The sequence below is a fragment of the Myiozetetes cayanensis genome, unplaced genomic scaffold (assembly GCF_022539395.1).
Source record: "Myiozetetes cayanensis isolate MyiCay16 unplaced genomic scaffold, myiCay2020 scf3, whole genome shotgun sequence".
In the NCBI taxonomy this organism is placed as follows: Eukaryota; Metazoa; Chordata; class Aves; order Passeriformes; family Tyrannidae; genus Myiozetetes; species Myiozetetes cayanensis.
Genome location: NW_026087521.1, coordinates 47,725,097 through 47,750,353, shown reverse-complemented (window position 1 = coordinate 47,750,353; position 25,257 = coordinate 47,725,097). Strand labels below are relative to the sequence as shown.

Genomic DNA, 25,257 nt, shown 5'->3' with positions numbered 1-25,257 from the left:
TGTTTACTCTCCGCGGCGTTCGACGTGGAGCCGGGCGGCGGCGGCGGCGGCAGGGCCAGCGCGGTGAGGGGAGCGGAGCGGAGCGCGGCGGGCGCCGGCCGAGCGGCTCGACATGGGTGAGGAGCGGGCGGGGGGCTGGAGGGGAGCGGCGGCCCGAGGGGTACAGAGGGGGCGGCAGGGCTGGCACCCGGGCCGGTGTGGAACCCTCCCGCGGGGCGGGGACGGTGCGGACCGCCAGCACCGCCGGCGGGATGCCGAGGGCCGGGCGCGGGTGCTGCCACCTGCCCTCGGCCCCACGGCCGCGCCGGGCCCGACCCGCGGGTCCTCCGGGGCGCTGCCGCGGAGGCGCCTCAGGCCGCCCTGGGGCGGCGCGGCGCTGTCCTGCGAGGGCGAGCCGTCCGAGGGGGCGTGCGGTCATGGCCTGAGACCAAAATTAAACTCCGATCCAAGTTTTAAAGGGCTCCTGATAAGGAATCTATTATGGCAAGAGGTTCTGCAGAATAGTAAATGAAGTAGAGGGAATAGTAAGAAAGGCCCTGAATGTAAGGGTTAAGTGATTGGCACGAACCTGTTCTATTACAGATGCTATCTGAACAGTGTTTTAGTGTGGGAAAAGTGTACTTAGTAGCATATAAAAAGAGGGAGAGGTGTCTGGCCTTAAGCGAAGTTGCTGAATTGGAGGAAAGAAGAGTTTTCAAATCTTAGACCTCCACGGATCCGATAGTAACCTTCTACTTGTAATGTTTGTATTGAAATACCTTTTTTCCCATCTCAGTTTTGTTAAGGTTAATCACTTGTCTCACAGTAAATGGTGCCTTGAGAAGCACTGTGCAACCTGGCCACTGATGGCCTTGTACCTTCTCCTTTTACAGGCTTTAAGTGTATTGACAAAAATATTATTTAGCATTAGGTATATTTGTTATAAAAATCATTGGAAAAAACGTAATTGTTACCGGCTTAGAACATTAGTATTCTTTCTACGATTAAACATCTAGTAGGCATAAATCAGATGTTAGTCTGGACACAAGTACTCTTGCATGCATTTAGGAAATAAATAAGATGTTGGGGTGAGCCAATTTTGGAAACAAAAGAAATAAAGGGGCATTTAAAATCAGCTCCTAGACTTCTCTGTTAATGTACTCGATTTGGCGCAGCTTTACACTTTGTAACAAACCGATTTAACGTGTACTCACAGTTTGTAACAAACTGCTTTAACATGTACCCACTGATTTATACTTCATTTTAAGAAAAAAGAAGGGGATGGTCCTGTGGAAGACTGTAAACATCTTCTGAGGCTGAATTCTTTCAGCCCTCAGCATGTCCTGTTCTAGTCTTTGGTATTGAAAAGAGAGAGTCTGATATAAACAAAAAAGAAGATGGCTCAGGTTTTGGCAAATGAGAGGAAAGGAAAAAATAAAATTGTAACCACAGTGAGAAAGCTTGATTCTGCTGCAACATGATTTGCTTCATTGAGCTACCATAAAATCATAAAATAGCAGCATAAACCAGGAAGATATAAAGTGGTTCAGCACGCAGCCACCTGGGCAACAACCTGAACTTGTCTGTTTTCATTGGAGAAAAGAAATATCTTGTAGCCCCATAAGAAATGAGGTTGATCTGTCTGCCTTTCCAGATCTGCCATATTGCTAGCTGACATTGAAACATCCTTCTCTTCTTGTTTTTGTAGGGGGCTTTTTCTCCACCATTTTTTCCAGTTTGTTTGGAACTCGAGAGATGAGGATTCTCATCCTGGGGCTGGATGGAGCAGGAAAAACAACAATTCTCTACAGGTTACAAGTCGGAGAAGTTGTTACCACCATTCCAAGTAAGTGATCAGTGCCGTAGGGAGAGTATTTGCCTGTAGCCTGTGATTTGCCTGTAACTCTAACACATAAACTTTGTCAGCTGAACTTAAAACATGCTTCCTTCATAAAAATAGAACCTTAAGTTGTAGGAGCCTGGCACTGTTGTATTTAAGAACTTTCTTGCATAAAAGTATTACAAAAGAATATTATGCTGTCCTACAAAATGCAAAAGGCATTTGACCTTAAGATGGTTAGCAGTATTTGGCAGGCTTTTTGTGATAGGTCAGTGTTCAGCAGATGGTAACTGTGGACTATATAATTCTTTTGTTTCCAAATATAGCTGTTATGAGAATTCCAGAGGTCATTGTTATTGTACATAGGATGGTGTCAGTGAATCACACCTATTTAATTTTCTTTTTTTTTTTTTTTTTGGTAAGAGTTTGTAATTGGTTAAATAAACGTTTTTGTTTAACATGGAGAAGAAGAAATCAGATGATTTAACTTTATGTTCTGTAGAAAATGTAACAGAACTCAATGTGAGGTCTCACACCCCAACCTGCTACAACACCGTGTGCCTGCTGAGGTGGTCTGGCCAGGATCGCACTGTGTAACACGAAGGACAAGGGATGCTTGACTTTTGAGTTGCTGTCATGTCTCTTGTGTTCCTCCTGCATCTGACTTAGGTCAGGTTTGCCTTTTAGAAACCAGCAGTTTGCTATGCTGTAATCTTTTTGCCTGAGGGTGTTGCTTATTTTAGCCTCCATGAATTTTAAGCAGCCCGTGCGCACCATTCACTTCCCTGTGCTGTGTTTCTCTGGGCAGAAAAGGAATGACATACGTGTTACACTGCAGCCTTGTTGCCGTCTTCCAGACATCACAGTGTCAAGTCCTCTGCTGAGAAGCTGGTTCTGCTGTGGTTATGCTGAGGCTCTTACCACAGTGCAGACCTTGCATGGACACGAAGGACACATTCCTTAGAGTTCTGTTGCTGTCAGTTGTGTACTTGGTTATCAAAGCAGGCCAGTTCTTTAACCCTTGCTCTGTTTCTTTTGGTGATTTCAGGCACGCTGCTGTTGATTTTTAACAACCTTAGCATTTCTTACAGATCTCTACAATGTGTTTACAATGTGGTTTTGTCATTCAAAGAAGAGAAATTACTGCGTTATTTTGAGCCGTGTTTGTTGGGATAACTTTGCAAAGGGCATGAACTTCATTATGCAGCTACTGAGAATTTTCAGGCCTGAAAATCGCAAACTAAGTGCTGTAATACGCTTCAGAAACACAAAGAAAAATCACCAACAGTAAAATTGTGTAACTTTGTTTCAGCCATTGGCTTCAATGTTGAGACAGTGACATACAAGAATCTGAAATTTCAAGTTTGGGACTTGGGAGGACAGACAAGCATAAGGTAATCGGTCTCTTAAAATCAAAAGACATAATTAAATTTCTCTAAAAGCTGCCAAGTTCTTGTAATTCTCAAAGCAGGCACTTCTGAAAACTGGTTTAAGTTTTAAAAACAGCCCATTGTGAGGAGAGCACTGGAATTCAATTTGTAAAACCTGTAATGTACTACAGATTGGAAAAAACAAGCAGCTGTTTTTATTTGTATACAGTTTTGCCTTGAAAAACAAGTTTATTAGAGTAGTAGGCAATTGTGTAGCATTGGAGAAAGAGAGGAGTGGGTGATATAAACCCAAAAGGATACTTAAATATTCTTAAGAATGCAAAGCTAGGAAGTTGACTTCAGGTGTAGACAGTAAGTTTTTTAGCAAGCTTTGCAAGTTTTGTAATGGGTAATTATTAATACCCCTGTGTGATCCTTTTGTGATTCCTTTTTCAATGCTCAGTAGTAAGATGCAAAGTAGTTAGATAGTAAGGTGCAGTTAGTGAGGTATAGCTTCCTTCCCTTTTTAGTTTCAGTACAGTAATTCTGACAAAGTTGGTTTGTTTTGATCCTTGTTAATTACCTATCTGGATGAATTAGTTATTTAAGATTTCCCTGGTTATCCTTTGATGACTAATGAAGATGCTTGTGTCTTTAAACTTTCTTTGCTTCCCTGTCCCTTGGTTATGGTCCTGATGTCCTGCAGGCTGATTCCCAAATAAATCTGTCCCCAGCACTTTTGTCCTTTCCCTGTTTTCAAGCTGCTTTTTTGTTTGTTTTGTGTTTTTCATAGAATCATAGAATTAACTGGGTTGGAAGAGACCTCCGAGATCACCAAGTCCAACCCTTGATCCAACCCCACTGTGATTACTAGATCATGGCACTCAGTGCCACATCCAGCCTCGTCTTAAAAACCAGGGACGGTGAATCCACCACCTCTCTGGGCAGGCCATTCCAATGCCTGATCACTCTTTCTGTAAAGAACTTCTTTCTAACATCCAACCTAAACCTCCCCTGGCAGAGCTTAAGCCTGTGCCCTCTTGTCCTTTTTGTTTGGTGTTGGGCTTTTCCGTGTGTGTGTTCTGCCTTGGAAAAGTATTTGTACTGTCTGTTCCTTTTTGTAGCCTCTTGAAGGTATCTTCTACTTGCCTCCTTCCTCTGGGTGATCTGTTTTTAATTGTCTGGCTAAAAAGAACTGCTATACATGCAAATTATATGACTGGAATTTCTCTTTCTTCTGCAGGCCGTACTGGCGGTGTTACTATTCAAACACAGATGCAGTCATTTATGTAGTGGACAGCTGTGATCGAGACAGAATTGGCACGTCAAAATCAGAGCTTGTTGCTATGTTAGAGGTAAGAAAACAAAGATAACAGTCCTTACCAGTAGAACAGAAACTGAGAAATTAATTTTTTTTTTGAGTGAATGTGAAATTTGATTCAGCGAACCAAGTGCCAAGTGAAGCTTAACTTCACCTGTGAAACTTCAGCTCTCAGCATAGCCCGTGCAACACTTCTGACAGAAAAAAAGCACCAAATATGCTATAGATATTTCATGGTTTGTGCAGCACTGTCCTGGTAGCTACTTACATATAGCCTTTTGGTCATATGAAAATTTACCTGCCTCAAGGACAGCTGCTCAGTACTGCAGTGGTGGCAAAATCAAGCCCTGAAGGATTAACAGTAATTAGGATTCTGCTGCATTTTTAAGCTGAAGAACATATGTAGCGTAACATAAATAAGAAGAGGTGTTGCTCAACATCTCATTCCCCCCCAGTTCCTGCAAGCTCACTTAATGTGCCCTATTAAATCCAACTACCAGCTTGTTTCATAATTTGGACTGGCCATGTTTCGAAATTGCCCCTATGGGATACCATGCTAGAATTGAAAATAAACACCATTCTTTCACTGAAGAATTTTCTAGAGAACAAAAATCAGCAAACAACTCATTGAGAGCTGCTGAAGTTTCTTTTTATTGTATGGGTTTTCTCTGCTTAAATAAATTCAGTAAGTGTCTCTGCAACAACTTCCACAATTCCCTTTATTTGTAGGAAGAAGAGCTGAAGAAGGCCATTTTGGTGGTGTTTGCAAATAAACAGGACATGGAACAGGCCATGACTCCCACAGAAATGGCAAATGCCCTTGGCTTACCGGCTTTGAAGGACCGAAAATGGCAGATATTCAAAACCTCTGCAACTAAAGGCACGGGCCTTGATGAAGCAATGGAATGGTGAGTAACAGTCTAGTTATGCTTCATTCATGGGCTTAATTTTACAGGCTTGGTTTTGGTTTATTTTTTAAGACTGGATGTGTGGAAAATCTGACATAAAAAGACAAACGTAATTCGGCAGAAGTGAAATGAATTTTCAGTAAACTGACTTAACCTTTTTCTTTTTCCTAGGTTGGTGGAGGCCTTGAAGAGCAGGCAGTGATACAAAACTGACCAGTGCAAGGAAGTTGCAGTTATATCCAGCATCCCCTGCCCCCCTTTCTGCAGTTAAGTATTTTCAGGCCACAAATACTTGTAAATAGGACAGATTTGAGTTTGATTCCTGTACTGTGGATGCTTCTCTTGAATTGTAAAACTGAACTAAGTGAATGTCTGTGTACATTATGATAATCCAATTCTTTCTTTCTTTTTAAAGAATGTACTTATGTTAATTTGTATGAAAGTCTTACTGGCTGGGAAAGATTTTTTTTTTGTCGTCCCCCTCCTCCTTTGGTGGTTTTGAGTGGCCAGCATATTGGTGTAGTTAGAACACTAATAAAATCTGGAACTGTCAGCTGTACTCAGAGGTGTGTTGCTTGTTAGAGGTTGCTTGCTGGCTGCTTGCTTACAGAAACAAGTCCAACTGCTGCCAGCTCTAGCAGCCACCTAAACACCTAAAGAGGTTTCCTTAAGCTGATGTTGTTACACTTCATAAACCTTCAGTGTAGACACGCTGTTACAGTGAAGTACAGCAACAGAGTACAAGTAATGAACTCTTATCTGCTAACACAGCATTAGGTTTCTGAAAGGAAAATAAATGTCTTCAGTAGACACCCGCTGCCCTGATGTGCCAGGGCCATAATTTGAATTTAACTTCCACCTCCTTAAGCTGTTACTCCTGTACTCTCAGCTTAGCCAGAAGTGACAGGTAGGTAGCTCTCTCCAGGATCAGGATGTTCACAGGCATGAATGCAGTTATCACAGAACCCATTTCTTACGAATGAAGTAAAATTTAATATAAAATATCACAGTTGTTGCCCATTCAAGTGTACATGCTCTGGTAAATATACAGGTTTGGAAGAAATTGAAAAGCTTTTATTTAAGATCCTAGATGAAAGAGGACATGAAAAAATACTAATAAATACATTTAAAATACGTAAATACTTTTTTAAACAGTAATTAGTTCTTTAGCTCAGTATTACTTTTCATAAATTAATCCTCCAGGAAGGAAAAGCCTTTTCATTCCACCATTGCTAAATCTTTCAGTGTATGACTTCGATGTCTCTTGGCCTTGTGCAGAGGGCGCAGGGATTCTATTTTTCTCTTTCTGGTTTCTGCTTTATTCTTATGTCTCTTCAGCTTCCTCCTTGCAGCAATATCAGGATTTGCTACAGTCTAGGGAAAAACAGTACATTGTTTGTTCAGTTACAGCCAGCAACAGTCCCAGTAAACATCAGGTGCTTTCTAAAAAGCTGGTGGCTGCTAAGACAATGCACAGGTGTTCTCAAGCTTCCTCACAACTGAGGGTATTCAGGCTGCTCTGCCCTTCAGGAAAGCGGGAAAGCTGAATTGCTGTCAGCTAGAACCTGCCCAAGAGGCTGATCATAAACAGTTTCATGTGAAGTTTCAGAAATGAAACGATGAAACTGTCCTAATTCAGGATGAAGTTCTTCCTCAAACTCCCCATCCTGGGCAGTTCTCAAGCCTTTAGAGAAGCCCTATTTCTTTTTCTCAGAAGAAAAAGTGGAATCTTACCTGCAAAGCCCTCTGCTTTTTCCTCATTGCTCTCTTCTGGTTGGCCTGTTTCTGCACAGAAGAAAAGGCAAGTGAAAAAGCCTCCAGACCGACTAACTTCTTGAGAAGTTCTATGATTTCTTGGGAAAGGTTCTTCAGTGTTGGATCTATTAAAACAAAATTGACTTGCTTAATCCTTTCAGCATATGGAATGAAAGCCAAGAGTGCAGCATGGGTTCCTCTTTAGTAAGGGACGACTGCTCTGATTCACCTTACCCAACACACTGTAGAGAGCAGTGCCTGTGAAATCTGCGGGTTCTTCACCAGCTTTCCCAGAGAGCTGCAAGTGGCTCTTCATGCCAGCAAACAAATAATAATGCTGCTGAGAAGTGAGTGTTTTTCAGAAGCATAATGGTGTGCCAAAGGTAATTACAAGTGGCTTGCTGTGTATAGCCACCAGGGTTCTATTGGAATAGGCTTTGCTGGAAATGAAGATGATTCCAGCCTTGTTAGTCAGCATCTCTAGTAAGCACAATAAGGACTGTTTAAACTGTTAGAATCACTAGTTAGTGGCAATATATTAACTACAATCACTGGAGAAAAAAAAAGATACTGGGGAAAAAAGGCTACTAAGAGATGTTAAGGGAAAACAGAGCAGGGCAAATGCTTGCCTCAGTCTTTCAAACAATCCCTCTTCCAAGTGCTTGTGCAGCTTCCAGAGAAGCTTGTGTAAGCTGCTTGCCTCAAAACGTGACGAAACATCTCTGCAATATATTCTGAAAAAAACCACTTGAAGGTCCCTGATTCTTGTGTGGGCAGAGAAAGCAAGAGGTCAGTCTTTATCCACTCGCAGTACTGTCAGTCTCTACCATGTCTTTTCCAAGTCTCTTACTTGCTTAGCTAAAAAACAGTGGTAGCCAAGGCAGCTGTTCCTTACCTAGAACACTGTTACTGTCCTCCTCCACAGTTTTTCAGTTCTTTTGTATCCTGAAATGTGGGCACCCAGTGCTGCACACTGAATTTTTATGGCATATACAAACCACAGAATTAAATAAACCTTTTTGTTTTGTTATCTGTTCTTTTCCTAACATTAGATTTTGCTTGACTGAACACATTTTCATGAACTATCTAAATACCAGTGTCTTGCTCTTAAACAAAGCATCTCTTGTGCTCAGTGGAAAGTTGGTTTGTCTTTCTCCCACCGGACCTGGCTTAAGATCTTTCAAATAATCATGGATCTCCAGGGAGAAACAAGTGGTGGTGCTCAGTAGGACAGAATGACTGGACTCACTCAGGAGACTGCCCAGTTCCACAGTTGTACATGTGCCTGCACACCCCACGTGCTCTACTCCCATTGCAAACAGCTCCCTTCCCTTACTTACTAAGGTTACTCATTTTCAGTCACAGTGCACACATGCCACACACTACAGGTCGTTTTCTCTATTCCAAAAGGGGCAGCAACAGCTTTTTTCTGGCTTCCTTAAGACCCATGCTCCATTCCTCTCCTCAGCAAGGACTCCTTGAGTCTTGCCACCATGAGTCCACCTTTGAGTACTACACTTTTCCCACTCCACCACATGCTCGAGCTTTACCCCCTTGCACACAGGAGCCTGCCTAACTTCATTTCAGTCTCTGAACATGCAGATTTTTGTTTCTGCTGGCATACACTCTCCTCCTTTCCTGGTGTTTTGGTTAGACAGCAATTAGGTGAAATTCACTGATTACAGTATCAATGTCTCAACAGACAAAAGGAATGACAAACTGTACAGAGGCACAGCTCTGATGCACATTCCTCTTGCTAGTCTTTGTGAGGGAAATCACTTACCTTGCTCTGCATAGTTGCTGTTCAGCTCCCTGTACAGAGGGGTGAGAATTGTCGGAAGGTAGGGCCTGATCCTGTCTTTCCCCAGATCCACTGAGATTGCTCCCAGAAACTTAAAGATGCAACTTCTCTGAAAATAAATGTATGGGACATGAAATAAGACAGGCTAGAAGGAAACTTGCTAACTGAACTGCTACAAGAGTGCTGTGCATCACTGATCAACATACAAGGAGATCAACATTGTTTGAGACAGCCAAGGCAGAAACTCACTGCTGTCCCAAGGTGTTACTGTATCCAAGTACAGCCTTTAGATGAGACATGACTCCTGTTGTGTAAGCTGTGACTGGGCTGGCAGCTTCTAACACTGAACAGACTTGCTCTCATTCTCCTGAATTGAGGCAGCTGAACACACAAGAGCTCAATTTAACTCTGCACCACAGGGAACCACAGTGCTTTTCCTGACACTCTCCCACACAGCCCCTCCTCTTCTAGCAAGTTACTCCACACTGCCATTCCCCTGCCTGCATAAACTGGCGCTCGTGGGCTTTCAATGTCCCCTTCAGCTTGGTGCCTTGGGGTTTATCACTCTTCCACCACCCCACGAGAAGGTTGGAAGCATCAGCAAGAAGCACACTGGCACAAGCCTTTCCTTAGAATCCCTTCTGAAATGCTTATTTCTTCAGCACCTACCAGTCCCTGCTTCAGCACCAGCTCACAGCACCCCCTGTAGCTGGTCCCCTGAAAGCAAAGAGCCAGAGCAACACTGTCCTGTAGAAGTGCCCACCCCATCAAAAGCAGTGAGTGCTAACCCCTTTCTTTACCTTCAAAGGGACCTTAGGGGAATATGCTGCTTCTCGCTTGGCCATGACAGAGAGCTTCTTCATTAACCACAGCAGTGTGGCTGGATGGCCTTTCTCTTGTGTGTCCTCTCCTTGAGCAGAAATATCTTTCTCATCCTCTGAGGCCTCCTGATCTTCCACTTCACAGCTGAGTTCTTCTGCCTCTTTACCTTCTTCTGAGGCAGGGGCGAGCAAGTAAACAACTTTGGCCACAAAAAGCAAATTCTTTATAACCTGAAGTGTGAAAACAGAGGAGTCAATCACTGTGGGTTCCCTCATTCTCAGCAGCAGAGCATGTAAGAGCCAATGCTTGATCTGAGAGAGGAACCTGCCAACCCAGGAGGCTGTGATGGCTTCACCCACTGCCAGGGAAGCCACGTGACAGAGCATTTTAGTCCTATAAAATATCCTTAGTATCCTCCTGCAGTATGGGAGGGACTTTACCTATGAGGTACTCTGGCACCCCCTGGCTCTCCACAAGGAGATCTCTGACCAGGCTCACAGTGGAGTCAGACCTCCAAGCAACAGCATGAAGCTGGACTAAATACTCACAGCAAACAGCCAGCGCTCCAGTGCAACTGCAGGAACCTATCCAGAGATCTGGATCCCCATTCCAGGATGCGTTGGCTCAACCTTCTCCAGTCTAGGCTGCAGAGCCAGACTCTCCCTGAGAGAGCGAACCCAGTCCCTTCCCTGCATGGTGCTTCCCCTTGCTGTCCCTGCCACCTCTCAGGAGGCTAACACCACAAAGCGGACTTTTCTGGGTCCCTATGAGGCTCACAGCTGCTCAGATGCCCTCAGCACAGAGCAGCTGGCCCTGACAGCAGCACTGCTGTCCTGACTAAGACTAAGATCTGCTCCTGCTCTTACCTGCTCACCCAGAGATGTGTCCAGGAACTTGGACTGCAGCTGATGGCAGAATGCAAACACGAGTTCTTTCATCTGTCAAAAAGAAAAATGAGAAAGAAATGTCTTCATTAAAGAGAGCTGGTAGCAGAAACTCAAAGCAGTATTTGCAGTCACCAAAGGCACTTCCCAGGGGAGGCCAAAGGATCAGATCAACACAACTTCTGCCTGCATCTTCCAGTCTATAGTGGAATCTTTGTGCTGCTGAGAATAAGACCCCAAAGAACCCCCCTCCCAGCAGCAGAGACATGTCCTCAAATCCCCTCAGTGATCAGGATTAGGCAGCAGACAAGCAACTATAAGAGAATATGCATGACAAACTAAAAATTATTTTAATGTCCCACTCAGGGAGTGAGCAGGGTGAAGTACTACAGACATCATACCTTTTTGTCCAGGTCAGCAGTCAAGAAGACTGTGGCTGCAGACAGTTCTGCTGGTGTCTTTTTCCTCTTCCCTGACTTTCTCTCCTTCCACTTGCTGACAAGTTCTTCTGGCTTATAAGATGCAAACAGCAAGCCAAAGATCTCAGTGGCTGTGAGCCACACCCAGGTATGAGGATACCACAGGTGAGACTGGACGTGATCTGGGGGAAAGAAAACCTCTTTCAGTACAAAAGCTGGTCCAGTGAGAGAAAAAATGGAACCAGGTCACTCCAAGAATTACCACAGCATATGCTACAATAAAAAGGTGAAGGAAATGAACTGTCCTCATCTGCTCAGAACATAATAAAAAAGACCTTCTAGCAACTCAATCCAGTCAAAGCAGAGAGCAGCAAAAAGCTACAGGTAGCCAAATGTCCCCACAGTGATCAGGTGTTCTTGAATACACCCCACAGCACTTTGAAACATCAAAAGACGGGGCCATTGCTGAAAACCGATGATAACTGGGCAGAAAAAGTGGGCACGACACAAAAAGACATTTGTTCCAATCCTGACTGACAAGTCATGTTTCTGCAGCAACTATGGTCCCCTCAGGGACTCAGTGCACAGCTCATCTGCCCATGATGTCTGGGGACTGGCTGCTGTGAGACTCGTGTCAGCGGGCCCCGCTGCTGATGGTCAAATCGAACCCTGGATAAAGGCTGAGGATGCTTCAAAGAAGAAACAGAGCTGCCCTCCTGAATCACCTCTGTCCAAGCTGCTCATCACCAAGCAATCCAGGATAACAAGGGTTATCTGCTATCTCACTAAAGGCACCTGGCAGGCAGGTGCCTAGCACTAACAGCCAGACACTAACCAGCCAGATCCAGGTCTTCTGACTGCAGCAAATGAAGCAATTAAAAACAAGGCAACAAAATGCCAATAAACCAGCCTGATATTCTCTAATCTTACACATGAGGAAATTGCTTGAATCAAACAGCCCGGCAGACACACAGTACTGGCAGCACTATTACCATATGTCATCGCTTGCTGGCTGGTATGTATGATCTCATCAAGAAAATTCCATCTTCCCAGGAGAACTCAATGTTTTCCTCCAAGAGGATGTAATTATGGGCAAGCATGCAATAGTTTGCAACTATTTGCTCTTGGGTAATAAAACAATACTTCCCAGCAACTGAGATAGAGGGTGTCTTGTTTTCATCAATTGTGTAACTTTTTCCATTAGCAACTTCTCTTTCATTGCCCAGTAACTGCTGTGCGTTAGCGTTTTGCAGAATGAAAACCTTGTACGATAAAGTTCAGTTATTTATATTAGGGTGTGAAAAACCACATGGCATACAAAGAATCTTCCTTGTAACACAGCTGTAATAATGCCTGGTACTTACCCCAGATATTGCTCACAACATCACTGTTCTTGGTTAATTGAATCAAGTTGCACTCTGTGATTAGCTTTTTTACCAGCACAAGGAAGCTGAATAGCAGCCTATCTGCAGCCTTCTCCTCCTCCTCTTCAGTTATCTAATAAAATCAGCAAGTCAAGAAAGATGCTTATGAGAACCTGAAGATAGTGCTTATTAATCCTTGCTAGATAAATTTCAGATCAACCCTCCAAAAAAACAGAAGACTGACTTGCATCCAATTCCCAGAATAAACAGAAGCATCTCTGCTGAAGCATTTCCTCTGGAGATAATCTCTGCAGGAGATTCTTATTAGAATCATTCTTCTTGGTTTTCATACAGACATTAGTAAAACAAACTGCTGGGTTTCTAAATGCAAACAATTACACACATTGTGTATCGTTTATGTCTATGCACGTACTTGTGTGGATTTGATTCTCAGCACTGGAGCCAAGCTGAGCACAGATTTGCCTGTATCACCTGGGAAGCCCCAAGTTGTTATGACAACACTGTGTGTGCTGCCCGTGGTCCTCCCCCTGCCTGCAACCACCAGCTGGCTTGATATAACTAGTCAGTACTTCACCTACGTGTTGCAGCACAGGGCACGATTACAACGAATTTCTCCTCACCGCAGGTATTTTATTTTCAATCTCTTGGCAATTTACAGATTCTGAGGTTCTTTTCTTTCTTGTGCAAGGATAGCATGCTGAGCATTAGTAACATACATGGCCACTCCTCAGGCACAGTGACTGGGATCACTTTGGGATTATCACATGCCAAGCAGAACCTGAGGCAGCCTTGTTATTCTAAGCTAATCATGTGCACTAAAAAGATTTTCCATACAACAAAATCATGGTCTGAAGTACAGGAAGGAACCCTTTTGAAAGTTAAAGCTGTAGATAACACTGCACAAAGTAGACAGTCACAAGCCATGCACTCCTGACCTGCAGTGCTTACACAAATCTCTGCAGCTAGCAGACACGTCTCCCACACTGCAAGGAGTAATGTATCTGCTGGTTACATGGTATGGCTGCAGGCTCGGGCCAGGTGGCTTTGCAAAGTTCCTTTCTCCTTTGTGCTGTGACATTATGATCTCAAATTTGGGCTTACGAGCAAAAAAATATGGTTCTAGGTCAGTGAGGTCCACTTCAGAACAATCGTGTGTGTTTTGTGTTTTTCCTCAGTCCCAAACAGTAAGTCCAACTGTTAAATCTTTCCTGGGCTTCTTCCCTTTTTCTGTTCTCCTAATTCTCTTTCCCTGAGCTTCACGCATGGGGAAAAATTACTTACATTTTCAAATTTACTTGGGTTGATTTCTTTTTCAATCAAAGTGAGGACTGCTTCAAGACGCCGTTCAAACATTACTCCGTTCACTTCAACAAACAAACCACATGCCTGGGCTGCCAACCTCCTGTGTGCACTCTGACAACACAAAAAACAACACTCCTTGTTACTTCTTGATAATCAAATGTGCAGGAGCTCCCATGTGCAGGAGCTTGTAGCAACCCTTACTTTCTGCCTGTAGCAAGAGCACCTTAAAAGAAGCTGGTTTTCAGATACTGTTGAAAAAGGAGATGCTGCCAACTAGGTACAAAAGCCCCTGGCAGCAGAAGTTAGCCCTGGAAATGCACCCTAAAACTGAATGCCAAAAGACCTTTTCCAGCCCCATTCCCAGCTGCAAAGGCCTGGGAGCTACTTTGACTATTCAATGCAACGGGCAGCTCACAGTTACAAACCAAAACTGAACATGGTAAGAAGAAAATGAAGTGTTGAAGGACACTAACTCCGCTAATGTAGAGGGACAGAACCTGGGTTCAGTCAGAGGATAACTAATCACATAGAAGCCAGATCAAAATGGCAGCAAAATGCAGCTGGGAAGTCTATAGGCTGACCAACAGCATCAGCAGGTCCCTACACTTGTGCAGCTTTATGAGCTTGCTCTCTAAATCAGGTACAACTGAAACCACCAACCCACCAGATCTGGTACCAGCGGTCTCTCACTTGCCTTGATCTTAACTCAGCCCCCAAAACAAAGTTCAGACTCAGTCAGTGAAAAGACCAAAGAGTACCTTTTTGCTGTGAAACCACTCTGTGACCAGTGAAAACATCAGATCTTGTTTTTCATTGTTGATCTTACTGAGAAGGGATTTACACGTCAAAGCCGCCATCTTTTTGCATTTGGCAGAATCATCGTTTATCATCATCATACAAAGAGAGAGAAAAAATAGCCCGCAGTATTTGTGGAGGAGATCCTAGAAAGGAACAACCATTAGTCAGCCACAGATCCCCAAGTAGCTTCTGGCATTTAAATAAAAAAAGAGGGTTATTTGTTCTACTGTGTTCAGTGGGCAACACTGTGGGCACTGAGTGGGCTCCATGTCCAGGCAGATGAACTGCAAAGATGGGATGATCCTGTTGTTGGAGCACACAGGGAGAGTACCATAGCCCCAGCCCTGCTCTGACTGTGACTTGCTACCATGTCTCTGGGACAGCAACATGAGTGTCAAACCTTATAGGGCATTTTCATGCCCAGTTCTCACTGAAATAGGCTTAAGTCCCTCACCACTGCAGCAATCAGCCCAAAAGTCCTTCTCCCAGAGACTGAAGCTCTTTGCTGTTTTACAGCCCAGGAACCAATCTGAAATACTTAATCATCAGGTGGTGCTGAAGCATAGCTTACTGTGCAGAATTTCTCTTCCTTCCTCCAAATTCTTGCTCGATTGCACTTCTCCCAGTCTCCTGAATGCTCAGCTAAGCACCAGCTGCAGGGCTTTAAGGCAGCTTGGGATTTTGCATATGTGATCCTGTATAGATGCATGGTTATTTTTTAGCTTTCATTTTGATCCACTCCACTGAGAAGCCCTCCCTCTCTAGTTAGGCCAACAAAACAGATACGGTACATCACACACCAGTTCAGTCAACAATCTCTCACGAATGCTGAAAAACCCTTACAATGAGAAAACTCCAGACTTCACTTTCTATTTATACCCCATTTCCTAAACTGGTTGTGTTCCTTCCTGGCATAAATCACCGGTGAGTTTATCCAAACTCCAGCTGACACAGCTTTATTTTACTTCCAAACTGCGCACATTAGACAAAGAAGTACTGCACACTTTCCAGCATGTCATTCCTCTTTGGAAGCAAAGCCAGGTTCTTTGGAGATAAGTGAATGTTCTGCTCATGATAAGAGATAATAGGAACTAGCAGTGCTTCCAAAATAAACTCTGAAAATGCTGTTACTGCAAACCACAGTAATTGCTTGATGCTTGGAACACCAAGGGCTGCTTGTTACCTGTGGGAACATGTCCAGAAGGTATGCAATCATCTCCAGTGCAGATTCTCTCCCAGTTTCATACTCATACCTATGAAGAAATGATTAACGGTTAGGGCTGAGAGCAACTCTCCTCCTAGAGAGTTGCTAACGATTTACAAGAACAGCCAATTCCAGAAACACATGCTGATAGAGATCTTTCTACAACAGCTACCAGACCTGGCCTGATACCTGGGAGAAGAGAAGCAGCAAGCCCATCAACCCTGTCTCTCAGCAAACGGGCACATGGACACAAACAGGCCATAAAGGGGTCCAGCCAAATTGAGTCAGCATGGCCACACTGTACTGGGGAACCTGGTAAACTACTGTCACCTTGAGCAACAGAGAGGTAAAGCTCAGAAAGATGTTCGAGGCACAAATCCTGCTGAATTCATGCAGTTGTCTCAACTGTGCCTGCAACTGCACTTGAGACATTGCCATAGGACAGCAGTCATATAAATGCACCCTCCTTTACTCTTCCTGGGTTTTCCAGTTCACCTGGTTCATAACCAGTGGAGCCGGTTAACCACTAAGCAAACAACAGAACCTTCATTTACAAACAGATAAAGAACAAAACCAGATGTGAAACAGGCGGGAGAAAAAGGACTTACTTCATCAAACAGCTGGCCTCTGAAAAAGAGAAGTGTTTTAGAAGTAGGAAAATGAAGACTACTTCAGCCACACCCTCTGCTCATCACAAAGAGCCCTTTGGCACACTAGAGTTATATTTAAGCAACAAGATTGGGTTTTGACAGAGATGTCAGGAATATAAACTCACTCTAGCTGTGCGAGCATGAAATCCAAATTTGGTTTCAGTTTGTCACCAAGGGGGTAGTCCAGGATGTATTTTAAGTAAATCTGGAAAGACAAAAACACCATCACAGACAGAAGTTACACGAAACACTCGGGCAAGCTTGTAAAAAGGCTATGAAGAAAATTTAGTGATGGAGCAGAAACGTTATGAGAATCATTCCTGTCGTCCCACTCCTGTTACACAAAGGGTCACAACAACTGCTCTTGAGTTCTGTGCCCAGAACAGGATCTGCAGGCATTTGACAACTGCCAGATTAGTCTTTAAAGTACTAGTGTGATTTGTTCAGGCACCTGTTTAGAGAGATTCTGCATCCTTCAAAATTCATGTAGCTATGGAAGTGCACTATTTTGAGCATTTCATGCAGCTCCTACTGTACCGTATCCCAATGCTTGAGATGGAGCAACCGATTCAGCCTTTTCATTGGTTTTAGCTTAGAAAGAATGAGGAAGTAGAGGGAAGTAATCATGAATTTGTGGCAAATTCTCTTCTGCTGGGATTCAAAAAAGGGCAACACTCTTAGTTACACGGGCCAACAAGCTCCCAGAGGAGGGACCATGTCACCGCTGCTGAGCAGCTCTCCATCCACACTTGGGACTGGTGAGGCTGCACCTCAAGGACAGTGTTCAGTTTTGGGCCCCTCACTTACAAGAAAGACATTGAAGTGCTGGAGCAAATCCGAGGAGCAACAATGAAGCTGGACAAGGGACTAGAGCAGAAGTCATATGAGGAGCAGCTGAGGGAGTTAACCTGAAGAAAAGGAGGCTCAGGAGGGACCTTACCACTTTCTACCTGAAAGGAGGCTGTAGCCAAGTCTATTCTCCCAAGTAACAAGTGACAGGACAAGAGGAAATGGCCTGAAGTTGTGCCAGGGGAATTGAATATTAGATTGAATATTAGAAAAAAATTCTTCACTGAAGGGGTGGCCAAGCACTGAAGCAGGCTGCCCCGAGAAGTGGTGGAGTCACCATCCCCAGAGCTATTTAAAAGACGTACAGATATGGCACCTGGGGACATGGTTTAGCAGTGGACTGGGCAGTGCAGGGTTAACAGTTGGATTTGATGACCTTAAAGGTCTTTTCCAACCTAAACAACTTTATGATTCTATGAAGGTACACCGTGGCAAGTAGTCTCACTATAGGCAAGCAGTCTGCGATTCTGCTACACACCAGTCACAAGAACTAAAGCCAGATATCAAGGGGAACAAAGATCAGTAAGAAGGGCAAATGGAGTTTGGGGTTAAGCAGGGCTAAGGGACATGTCTGTGAGAGCTGGGATGGCCACACTAAGCTTGCTAGCCTGTTAGACAGCTGTAAATAAAGTAAGATGAGAGACTTCTAATTCTACTAACCTGCCTGCACTGGACTCGCACTGGCTCACTCTGACCCGTGATGGCCAGCTGGGCAACCTTCTGCAGCACATCATCAATTTCAGGGACAATCAGCTTCCTGGATAAAATAGCCTGAAAATGTGAAAGCACAGCTGAAGTTATGTCATTTTGCTTACACAGTACGAGATGCAGTGCTATAACCTGGGACTACACTGGTCTCAGGTGGTACCTTAAACACCGACTTTTTCACATTTTCACACACAGCCAGAGCAACTTAAAAAAAAACAAAAACAAAACACACACAAAAAAACCCCAAAACAAAACAAACAAAAAAAGAAAAGGTGGCTTACACATCCCTTACACATCCATATCTACTTCTTTTGGATAACACCTGGTCTAATGACTAGAGATGTTGATTCTTTAGCAAAAACATACTCAGGTCCAAATACATCCTCATATGCAGGTGCATAAAACAGCCTCCCAAACAATTTTCAGCAGTGACTACAAGTCAAACAGTAAAACTTTGCTGATTCTTCCCCTCTCAGAGAGCCTAAACAGCATGCTGTAGCTTCCCGATGTGAGATCGTACAGCCTTTCACCAGGAAGCAGAATCACTGCCATTCCAGTGGCTCACAGAACCCAATGCCTGCTGCACAGAAATACCTTGAGAAGGCCAAAGGCAGTGGCTTGGCGTGATGAATCATAAATGTCTTCTTCAGCAAAGCCAAGCAACACTTGCAGTTGTTTGCTTGTTATCTGACTCTTTGCATTCTTCACAAGCATTGTTACACACTACAAAATCAAATTGCACATTGTCAATACATACGCAGTGCCATAAAACAAGAGTCCACACCAAAGTCTGACTTTATTTATAGCACTTCAGCTTAAAAAGATAAACTGCTGCTCTGGAACATGTAGTTAACACTGTTCTCATCACTTTTTGCTTTCAGATGGCAATTTTGAGACAAAAACTAAACACAAGTGAATATACAAATTCAGACTAGTCTTTGAGATGAGTGAGGATGCTCAGAGGCACAAACTACTATGTGGGAACACAACTAAGAAGAAGGAAAAATTCTTATCACACTGGCATTCAACACTGAATTACTCTAGCTTTCCCTTATGGTTATGAAGCTGTAATTAATTCAGCAACACATTTAGAAGACATCTAAAGGGAGACACTGTATAATGTAAGTGTAATAGTTTTTAGTACTATTAATTGCCCCTTCCCACATCTCACTTCAGCTGCCAGGGCTTACTCCAATGAATCACGTTAAAAGCAAGCTATTTAAATTCAAAGTTGATGCCTCTAAAAGGACAGGGTGGAACAAGATACTATTATAACAAAGAAAGAAGGTAAACATGCTTCTATAAAAAACATTTCTTCAGATACAAGCTGTGCATTTTTGAGCGGTAACTTTAAGTTTGTACTTGGGAAAGAATCATCAAGGCCACATACTCCTCACTAGCTTGTGATCTCCAGACTACCTCTCCAAGGACAGCTGCAGGAGGGATCTGTAGCTGGAAGAGTCTCATTCTAGAAAGTTAATCCTAAAACAGAAAGGAGCAGAGCTGGGTCCAACTTACTTTGAAACAGCTCACAACCAGGTGGAAATTCTGGCCTTTGGCTATTCCTGTTTTGGCAAACTCTTTCAGCAAGAGGAAAAGCTGCTTGATCAGTGACTCCATATTCGTACTGATAGAAGGCAAAGGGAACTTTAAAATCCATACCAAGGACTGCAGAGCACCAGTTATCACCTGGAACAAAGAGACAAAGGACAGCATGTGGGTACAATGAGAGAACACTTTTCTCACTCTTCTACAGACATGGTCAGGCTATCTATAACTGTAGTAAAAGGCAATCAGCTAACAAACCCAACCTCTTTCAAACAACTCACAGGTAATACAAAGGGTATCTCCAAGTTGCTCTAAAAGCACTGTTTGCCACTCCAATATTCTCTTTGATTTTACTAGGTAAAGACTTTAACACAGCACTCTTTCAGTAAATGGCAAGAACTCTTTCTGAAGCAGAGGTGCCTTCAAGACACAGAAAGCCCCACTCCAGGTGGGGATATGAGGTGTGCCTTTCCACTCCTGGGAAATTCAAATTTGAAAATATTCCCTAGGCTCACTCAAACCAAAAGCTGCCCCAGAAAGTGGCTGCTGGGAATAAAGACATTGGAGTTGGATCAAAAAAATCACAGTTGTGACAACACTGCTCCCAGCAGCCACAGGATTTCATGAACATCCTCACAGATAGTCTGTAAATCTCTTGCATGAACATACTCTAGGAGAACTTGCCCATACTTGAACCTGCAACACAGAGCAGAGCATTCAGTCCTCCATCAGCCACAAACCTTCCTCCCCACTGGGATTACATGTCCTCAAACAACTTAACTCTGCACACCTATTAAATCAGGTTTGAAAAACAGACATCTTTCTCTTCTCTTGCCCATCAACTGCAAGATGACATTTGTGGGCAGGACTCTTCCTAATAGAGCAGACAGAATAGGCAGACTTCAGCTCAGAACTATACCTTGACATCCATAGATTTCAGGCAGTCTATAAGCAGCTGAACAAAAGGGTCTAACATTTCCAAAGCATGTTCCTCAGAAGAATTTACTTTGGACCTCTTCAGGCTCATGTGCAGCAGCTGTCATAAAAAAATCAGGACATTCATCTCAAAGTCAGGCTGGAACTCTAAGAAGTCAAGTAAAGTCCCACCATTGTTTCAGGTTACAGTAGAATTTGTGCCGTATCCCATCCAAATACCTGCAACAGTCTGAGCACTTTTTAAAGCTCTTTAAGAGGCACCACTGGACTTATGACATGTAAAATAAAGCTAATGGCCGTGCTGTTAACACAACGTATCCAGAATACTTTCCTTTGAATGCTCTTAACAAAAATTTTGAATGCAAAGCTTTGTACCTGAGGAGATCCTTACCCGAAGTCCCGAATCAACCAAGATATATGTGTTAGTCCTGCTGCTGACCGGTGCTTTCTGCCCTCCTCTCATGGGAGTGGGTTGGAGCAGCAGGCAGCTCTCTGGTTGAAGCCGAGGATCTGGAGGAGGGGTAACTTTTTTCCTGAAAAGCAGTGCATGGCAAAGGAGAATATTCAGGTATCAACCCTCTTCACAGCAATCTTGCTGTTGGGAGTGAAGAGAGCTGGACTGCGCTCAGCTGCTTCCCACACAGCAAAGCAAAAGCAGGTCACAGACAGACCATAACGAAATAAAACGAACTTGAAAGTAGCATGACAGATGGGGCTCTTAGACTTGAGAACACCACCACCATTACAAAGATAACAAACACACAATCATTTGCACAGCATCCTCACTTTTTTCTTCTCAGTGGACAGATCTTCCTTCAAGCAAATACATTTTTTGCCATTGCCAACTGCACTTCATTACTGATATTTATTTCAATTACTGATGGCTTACAAACATTGCTTCAAGAAGTCCGCTAACAGCTGTCAGATCCTAGAGAAAGCTGGCCTATGTAACGTAGGAAATGCAGGACACCCAGACCCAGCTCTGAGCAGTGACACCACCAGATGGAAAAATCTGATGGTTCTCCCAGTCTTCTGCACCAGCAGCAAAGTGAAAAAGTCAAAGCCCACATTTGTTCTTGTTCCTGGCCCCAGGGAAATGCTTGCAGCCTGCTCCTAAACACTGTCCCTCGCCCCTTCACTCAAACACTCAAATGCATATACCAGCTAACCAGACAGTGAAAAGGCCTTGCTGAAGGTCCTGAGCACTTGCAAGAGTAGACTCCTTTGAGTTCAGCAAATGCTAACTCCCATTTATAAGCTTTTTCCTTGCCCTCTGACTGCCCAAATAATTCACTTACATTGAAAACAAAGGCAAATGAAAGCAAAGAAACTCTCATACATTTGATCAGTTGGATTTGAGAGCTGCCATTTCTGCAAGCAAACCTGCCAACCAATAACAGACCATCTGGATAACATCCAGAAACTCACTTGGCCTTCTCAGTGAGCAGAGGCAAATTTTCACTGATAAGTCCATGGCTGAGGAGGAGGAGGGATTCTGCATTCATGTCTGAATTGAAGATCAGTCCTGCCATGATGTGGCGCAGCGCCTCATGCACCTTCCGGACTATCTTCAAGCTTGTAGTGCTCTCCAGGATCTGCAAAGGCACAACCATGAGAGTTCAAGAGGGAAGCATGATGGCAATGATCTGTTACCTGTATTCAGAAATCATGAGAAAAACTAGACCAGTTTCTCTCTCATCACATGCTGTCATAGTCCCAGCTCCTTATGTGAACAGCATTCCGTTGCCTCAGCTCTGTGCCAGCATCCCTCCCTTCCTCTCCAGCCTCTCGTCAGCCTCCAGCCAGTTCACCTATTGCCACCAGGACACTTAAGAGCTAATGACCAAACCAGGGCTTCATTTCTGCATGAGCTTGCACTCTGCTAAAAACTACATCTTTGAAAAGGCAATTATTGCACATGGACAGACCTTGAATACATTTTGTTGACATTTCCTTCATGCACAAGAGATTAAACCACAAAGAAGCCTTGCAGGACTTTGGAGCTCCAGAGGAAATAAAAGTAAGCAGAGGGAGAGGGCATGGAGAACTCCAAGCGAGATGTTTCCTCTCTAGCAGCGGTTCCCAGAATGCCAGTTGCTGCCCTGGACTTCAACAGTAAAGTCCAATTTTGTGAGCTGGTTGCACACTGCTTTCCGAAAGGAAAATGGGAAACCATAGCAGGATTTTATTGGTGATCTCACAGTAGCCACCCAGAGGTTCCAGAATCGCCTTACAGCATCGAGAGCGCTCAAAGTTAAGACATACTCCAGTTGACTTTTCTTACCTCTTTCAGTGGCAGAATAAGTTTTGTCACTTGACCCCTTCCTATGAACTTTCCAAGAATTTCATAGGAATCATAACTCTTGTTTTTGCGTGCTTCCATAACCTTGGAGACAATTCCCTTCACTTCCTTCTCTTCAGCTACATTCCCAAACAACTCTTGGTTGAAAATCTTTGGAAAACAGGCAAGAGAAGTGAATGAGCGAAGAAAAGCAGGTTCCTCCAGTAGCAACAGAACAACACTATTTTTCCCCATTCACCGAAAAAAACCAATTCTTCAGGTTTATGACAAATCATGTCTACCTTTCCTTTGTCAACACAGAACACCCTATTTGAGCACACCAGATAAAAACTGTTCTCACACCCCTCTGTGGTGTTGTGATACAAAAGTGGGACCATACTTAGATCAAGACATCCAAATATACCCCATCTGGGTGGCCAGCTAAGCTCCTCAGCTCTGTGGACTGCACTGATTAGATGTCCACTGACTTGGTCAGCCATCTGGAGTATGGGAAAACAGGTATTTTAATCTTGAACCCATTCCCTCTCAGGATGCAGGGCTCAGGATACTGCCTGAGATACCTGAGATACAGCCCAGAGATACCTGACTTCTCTACAAGATGCCTCAGTAGAAAAGTCTCCTTCCTTTGCATTACAGACACAACAGCCCTGTTTGCCACCAAGTCCAAGACAATCTACAGGAAACCCTTCCCTCCCAGAATCTGTCCCAAGCACTTCATGATGCTCTTTCCTTCAGTCTTGAATAGCTTTTACCTCAATCAGGATATCTAAGCAGGGGTCCAAATCACCAGCACTGAGCCTGGTAGTAAGGCCTTTCAGTAATAGATTCACAGTGAAAGTCAGCACATGGAGCTAGAGAAAAAGAGAACAGAGAATGTTTCCACAGTTCTGCATTGTCTCTTTAATAATACTGGATGGGGAGAGTCCCATAGCAGAGACACCACAAATCACACGCTGCACTGGGAGGATGAGAATCTATGTAGCAGCAGCAGGAAGAGGACTCCTGTCCCTCCATGTACTAGCAAGAGGGCTAGAACATCCTCTTTCCCCAGTGCTCTTACTGATATAATTTAGGGTGTTCTAATTCATGCTTTCACTGTTAGAGCAGTTAGAAGCTCATGCTATTCCACTGTGGTAATTCACATGAAAAATTCTTAACCCAAACCACCATGGAAAGAGGACAGACAAATTAATAGCCAGAGCTTTGGCTTCAGCTCTGAATGTAGAAAGCACGAAGTCAATTAGCGTCACCACATACTGTCCGTGCAGTCTCTGTGGCAACTCACCACAGATACTGCTTAGCCCTAATGACCTTACTGGAAAGATTTCCTCTAATCTTACTGGAACCGGAAACTCATCCTTCCCTTCCATACCTCAACTCCTCACAGAGAAAATGGCTTAGACTCTGAGCTCTTTGAGACTACAGATCGTCATTTGACACTTGGCATAATAAAGACTAATGCAGGCACTAGCAACAGTATTTAGTTGCGTTATACCAAGCTATTATACCAGTGCAAAACCATTTCAGCAGGAACTTCCCTTTGGATTCTCCTCCTACCATATTAAAAAAGTCTACAGAGAGCAGCAGCAGCAGAATTTCAGCCTTACCTGGTACCCGTGGACGAGAGCAGACTGCATCTCTTTCAAGATGTACAGAAGGTACTGCACTCCCAACACTTCCATGATTTTAGTGAGGGTGTTACGGGCAACATCCCGTATTTCCTGAAATCTGTTCCTCAGAAACGTGCAGACTTTCAGCAGGATGCTGGAAACAGAGACAGACAACTTAGTTCAGCTCTAAACAGAGCAGAACTAATTACACTGCTGGCTAAGGAGGCTGCTCTTCAGGCCTGTTTCACAGCCACAGCTATACTCAAAGAAAGCATCACAGAGAGGCTTTACAGGCACACACACACCTACTGCCCCCAGGTTGTTCTACTGACTGTCCTTTCTTTCTGTACATATTCTTTCCCTAGCATTACCACCCCTGCCTCTGCACGTTGATTCACAGCTCTGCTCTTACGTAAGGCTTTACCAAATTCCTTTCAAACTTAGCTTTACAGAAGTCAAATGCTGACTTCTGAGGCGAATGTCACTAGGAAAAGGAGTTTCCAAAAGAAGTATTTAGGATGTCCCCCTTGGATTTAGCTTTTTATATAATCACATCTTGAGAAAGGTGCCTGCATTCATTCCCAGCACAACAAACAGCATTTTAGGAGCACCAGTGCAATTTACCTTGGTAGATTGGCTTCCATCACTTCTTTGGGAAGACACTGCATCATCCTGACCATTGCAAAAGCTAATGGGACACGAACTACCTCATCATCATTCACAACGTTGGATTTCACAAGCTTGTGTTCCTCATCTCTTTTAACCTTTTTAAGAGAGCAAGACACAATGTACTTTTAGTATATGTAAACAAATCCTGCTTTTTCTCAACAAACCCTAGAAGAGGCCAATAATGCAAGCTGCTATCC

The 25,257-nt window shown here is 43.8% G+C and overlaps 2 protein-coding genes across 3 annotated transcripts in view; one reads left to right on the top strand and one right to left on the bottom strand.

The window, feature by feature from the left end:
• ARL1 (ADP ribosylation factor like GTPase 1) lies at nt 1–5,977 on the top strand. Its single transcript, XM_050325523.1, has 6 exons — nt 1–116; nt 1,688–1,825; nt 3,132–3,213; nt 4,433–4,544; nt 5,240–5,418; nt 5,590–5,977. Exons 1-6 carry the CDS (start codon nt 113–115, stop codon nt 5,618–5,620), a joined length of 546 nt encoding a protein of 181 aa, XP_050181480.1. The 5' UTR covers nt 1–112; the 3' UTR covers nt 5,621–5,977.
• Nucleotides 5,978–6,391: 414 nt separating this feature from the next.
• The window catches only part of UTP20 (UTP20 small subunit processome component), a 63,819-nt gene continuing 44,953 nt past the window's right edge, over nt 6,392–25,257 (bottom strand). The window contains exons 42-62 of one of the 2 annotated variants that reach the window (XM_050325512.1): nt 25,016–25,155; nt 24,389–24,545; nt 23,534–23,632; nt 22,764–22,931; nt 21,908–22,074; nt 20,871–21,012; nt 20,463–20,579; nt 19,514–19,684; nt 18,590–18,718; nt 17,948–18,058; nt 16,564–16,643; nt 15,768–15,837; nt 14,545–14,727; nt 13,766–13,897; nt 12,464–12,596; nt 11,082–11,281; nt 10,663–10,734; nt 9,775–10,026; nt 8,957–9,083; nt 7,153–7,298; nt 6,392–6,792 (exon numbers count right to left, since the gene is read on the bottom strand). In XM_050325512.1, coding sequence (XP_050181469.1) covers nt 6,637–6,792; nt 7,153–7,298; nt 8,957–9,083; nt 9,775–10,026; nt 10,663–10,734; nt 11,082–11,281; nt 12,464–12,596; nt 13,766–13,897; nt 14,545–14,727; nt 15,768–15,837; nt 16,564–16,643; nt 17,948–18,058; nt 18,590–18,718; nt 19,514–19,684; nt 20,463–20,579; nt 20,871–21,012; nt 21,908–22,074; nt 22,764–22,931; nt 23,534–23,632; nt 24,389–24,545; nt 25,016–25,155 — 2,952 coding nt within the window. In that variant the 3' untranslated portion in view covers nt 6,392–6,636. The other variant, XM_050325513.1, reaches the window with a different exon arrangement.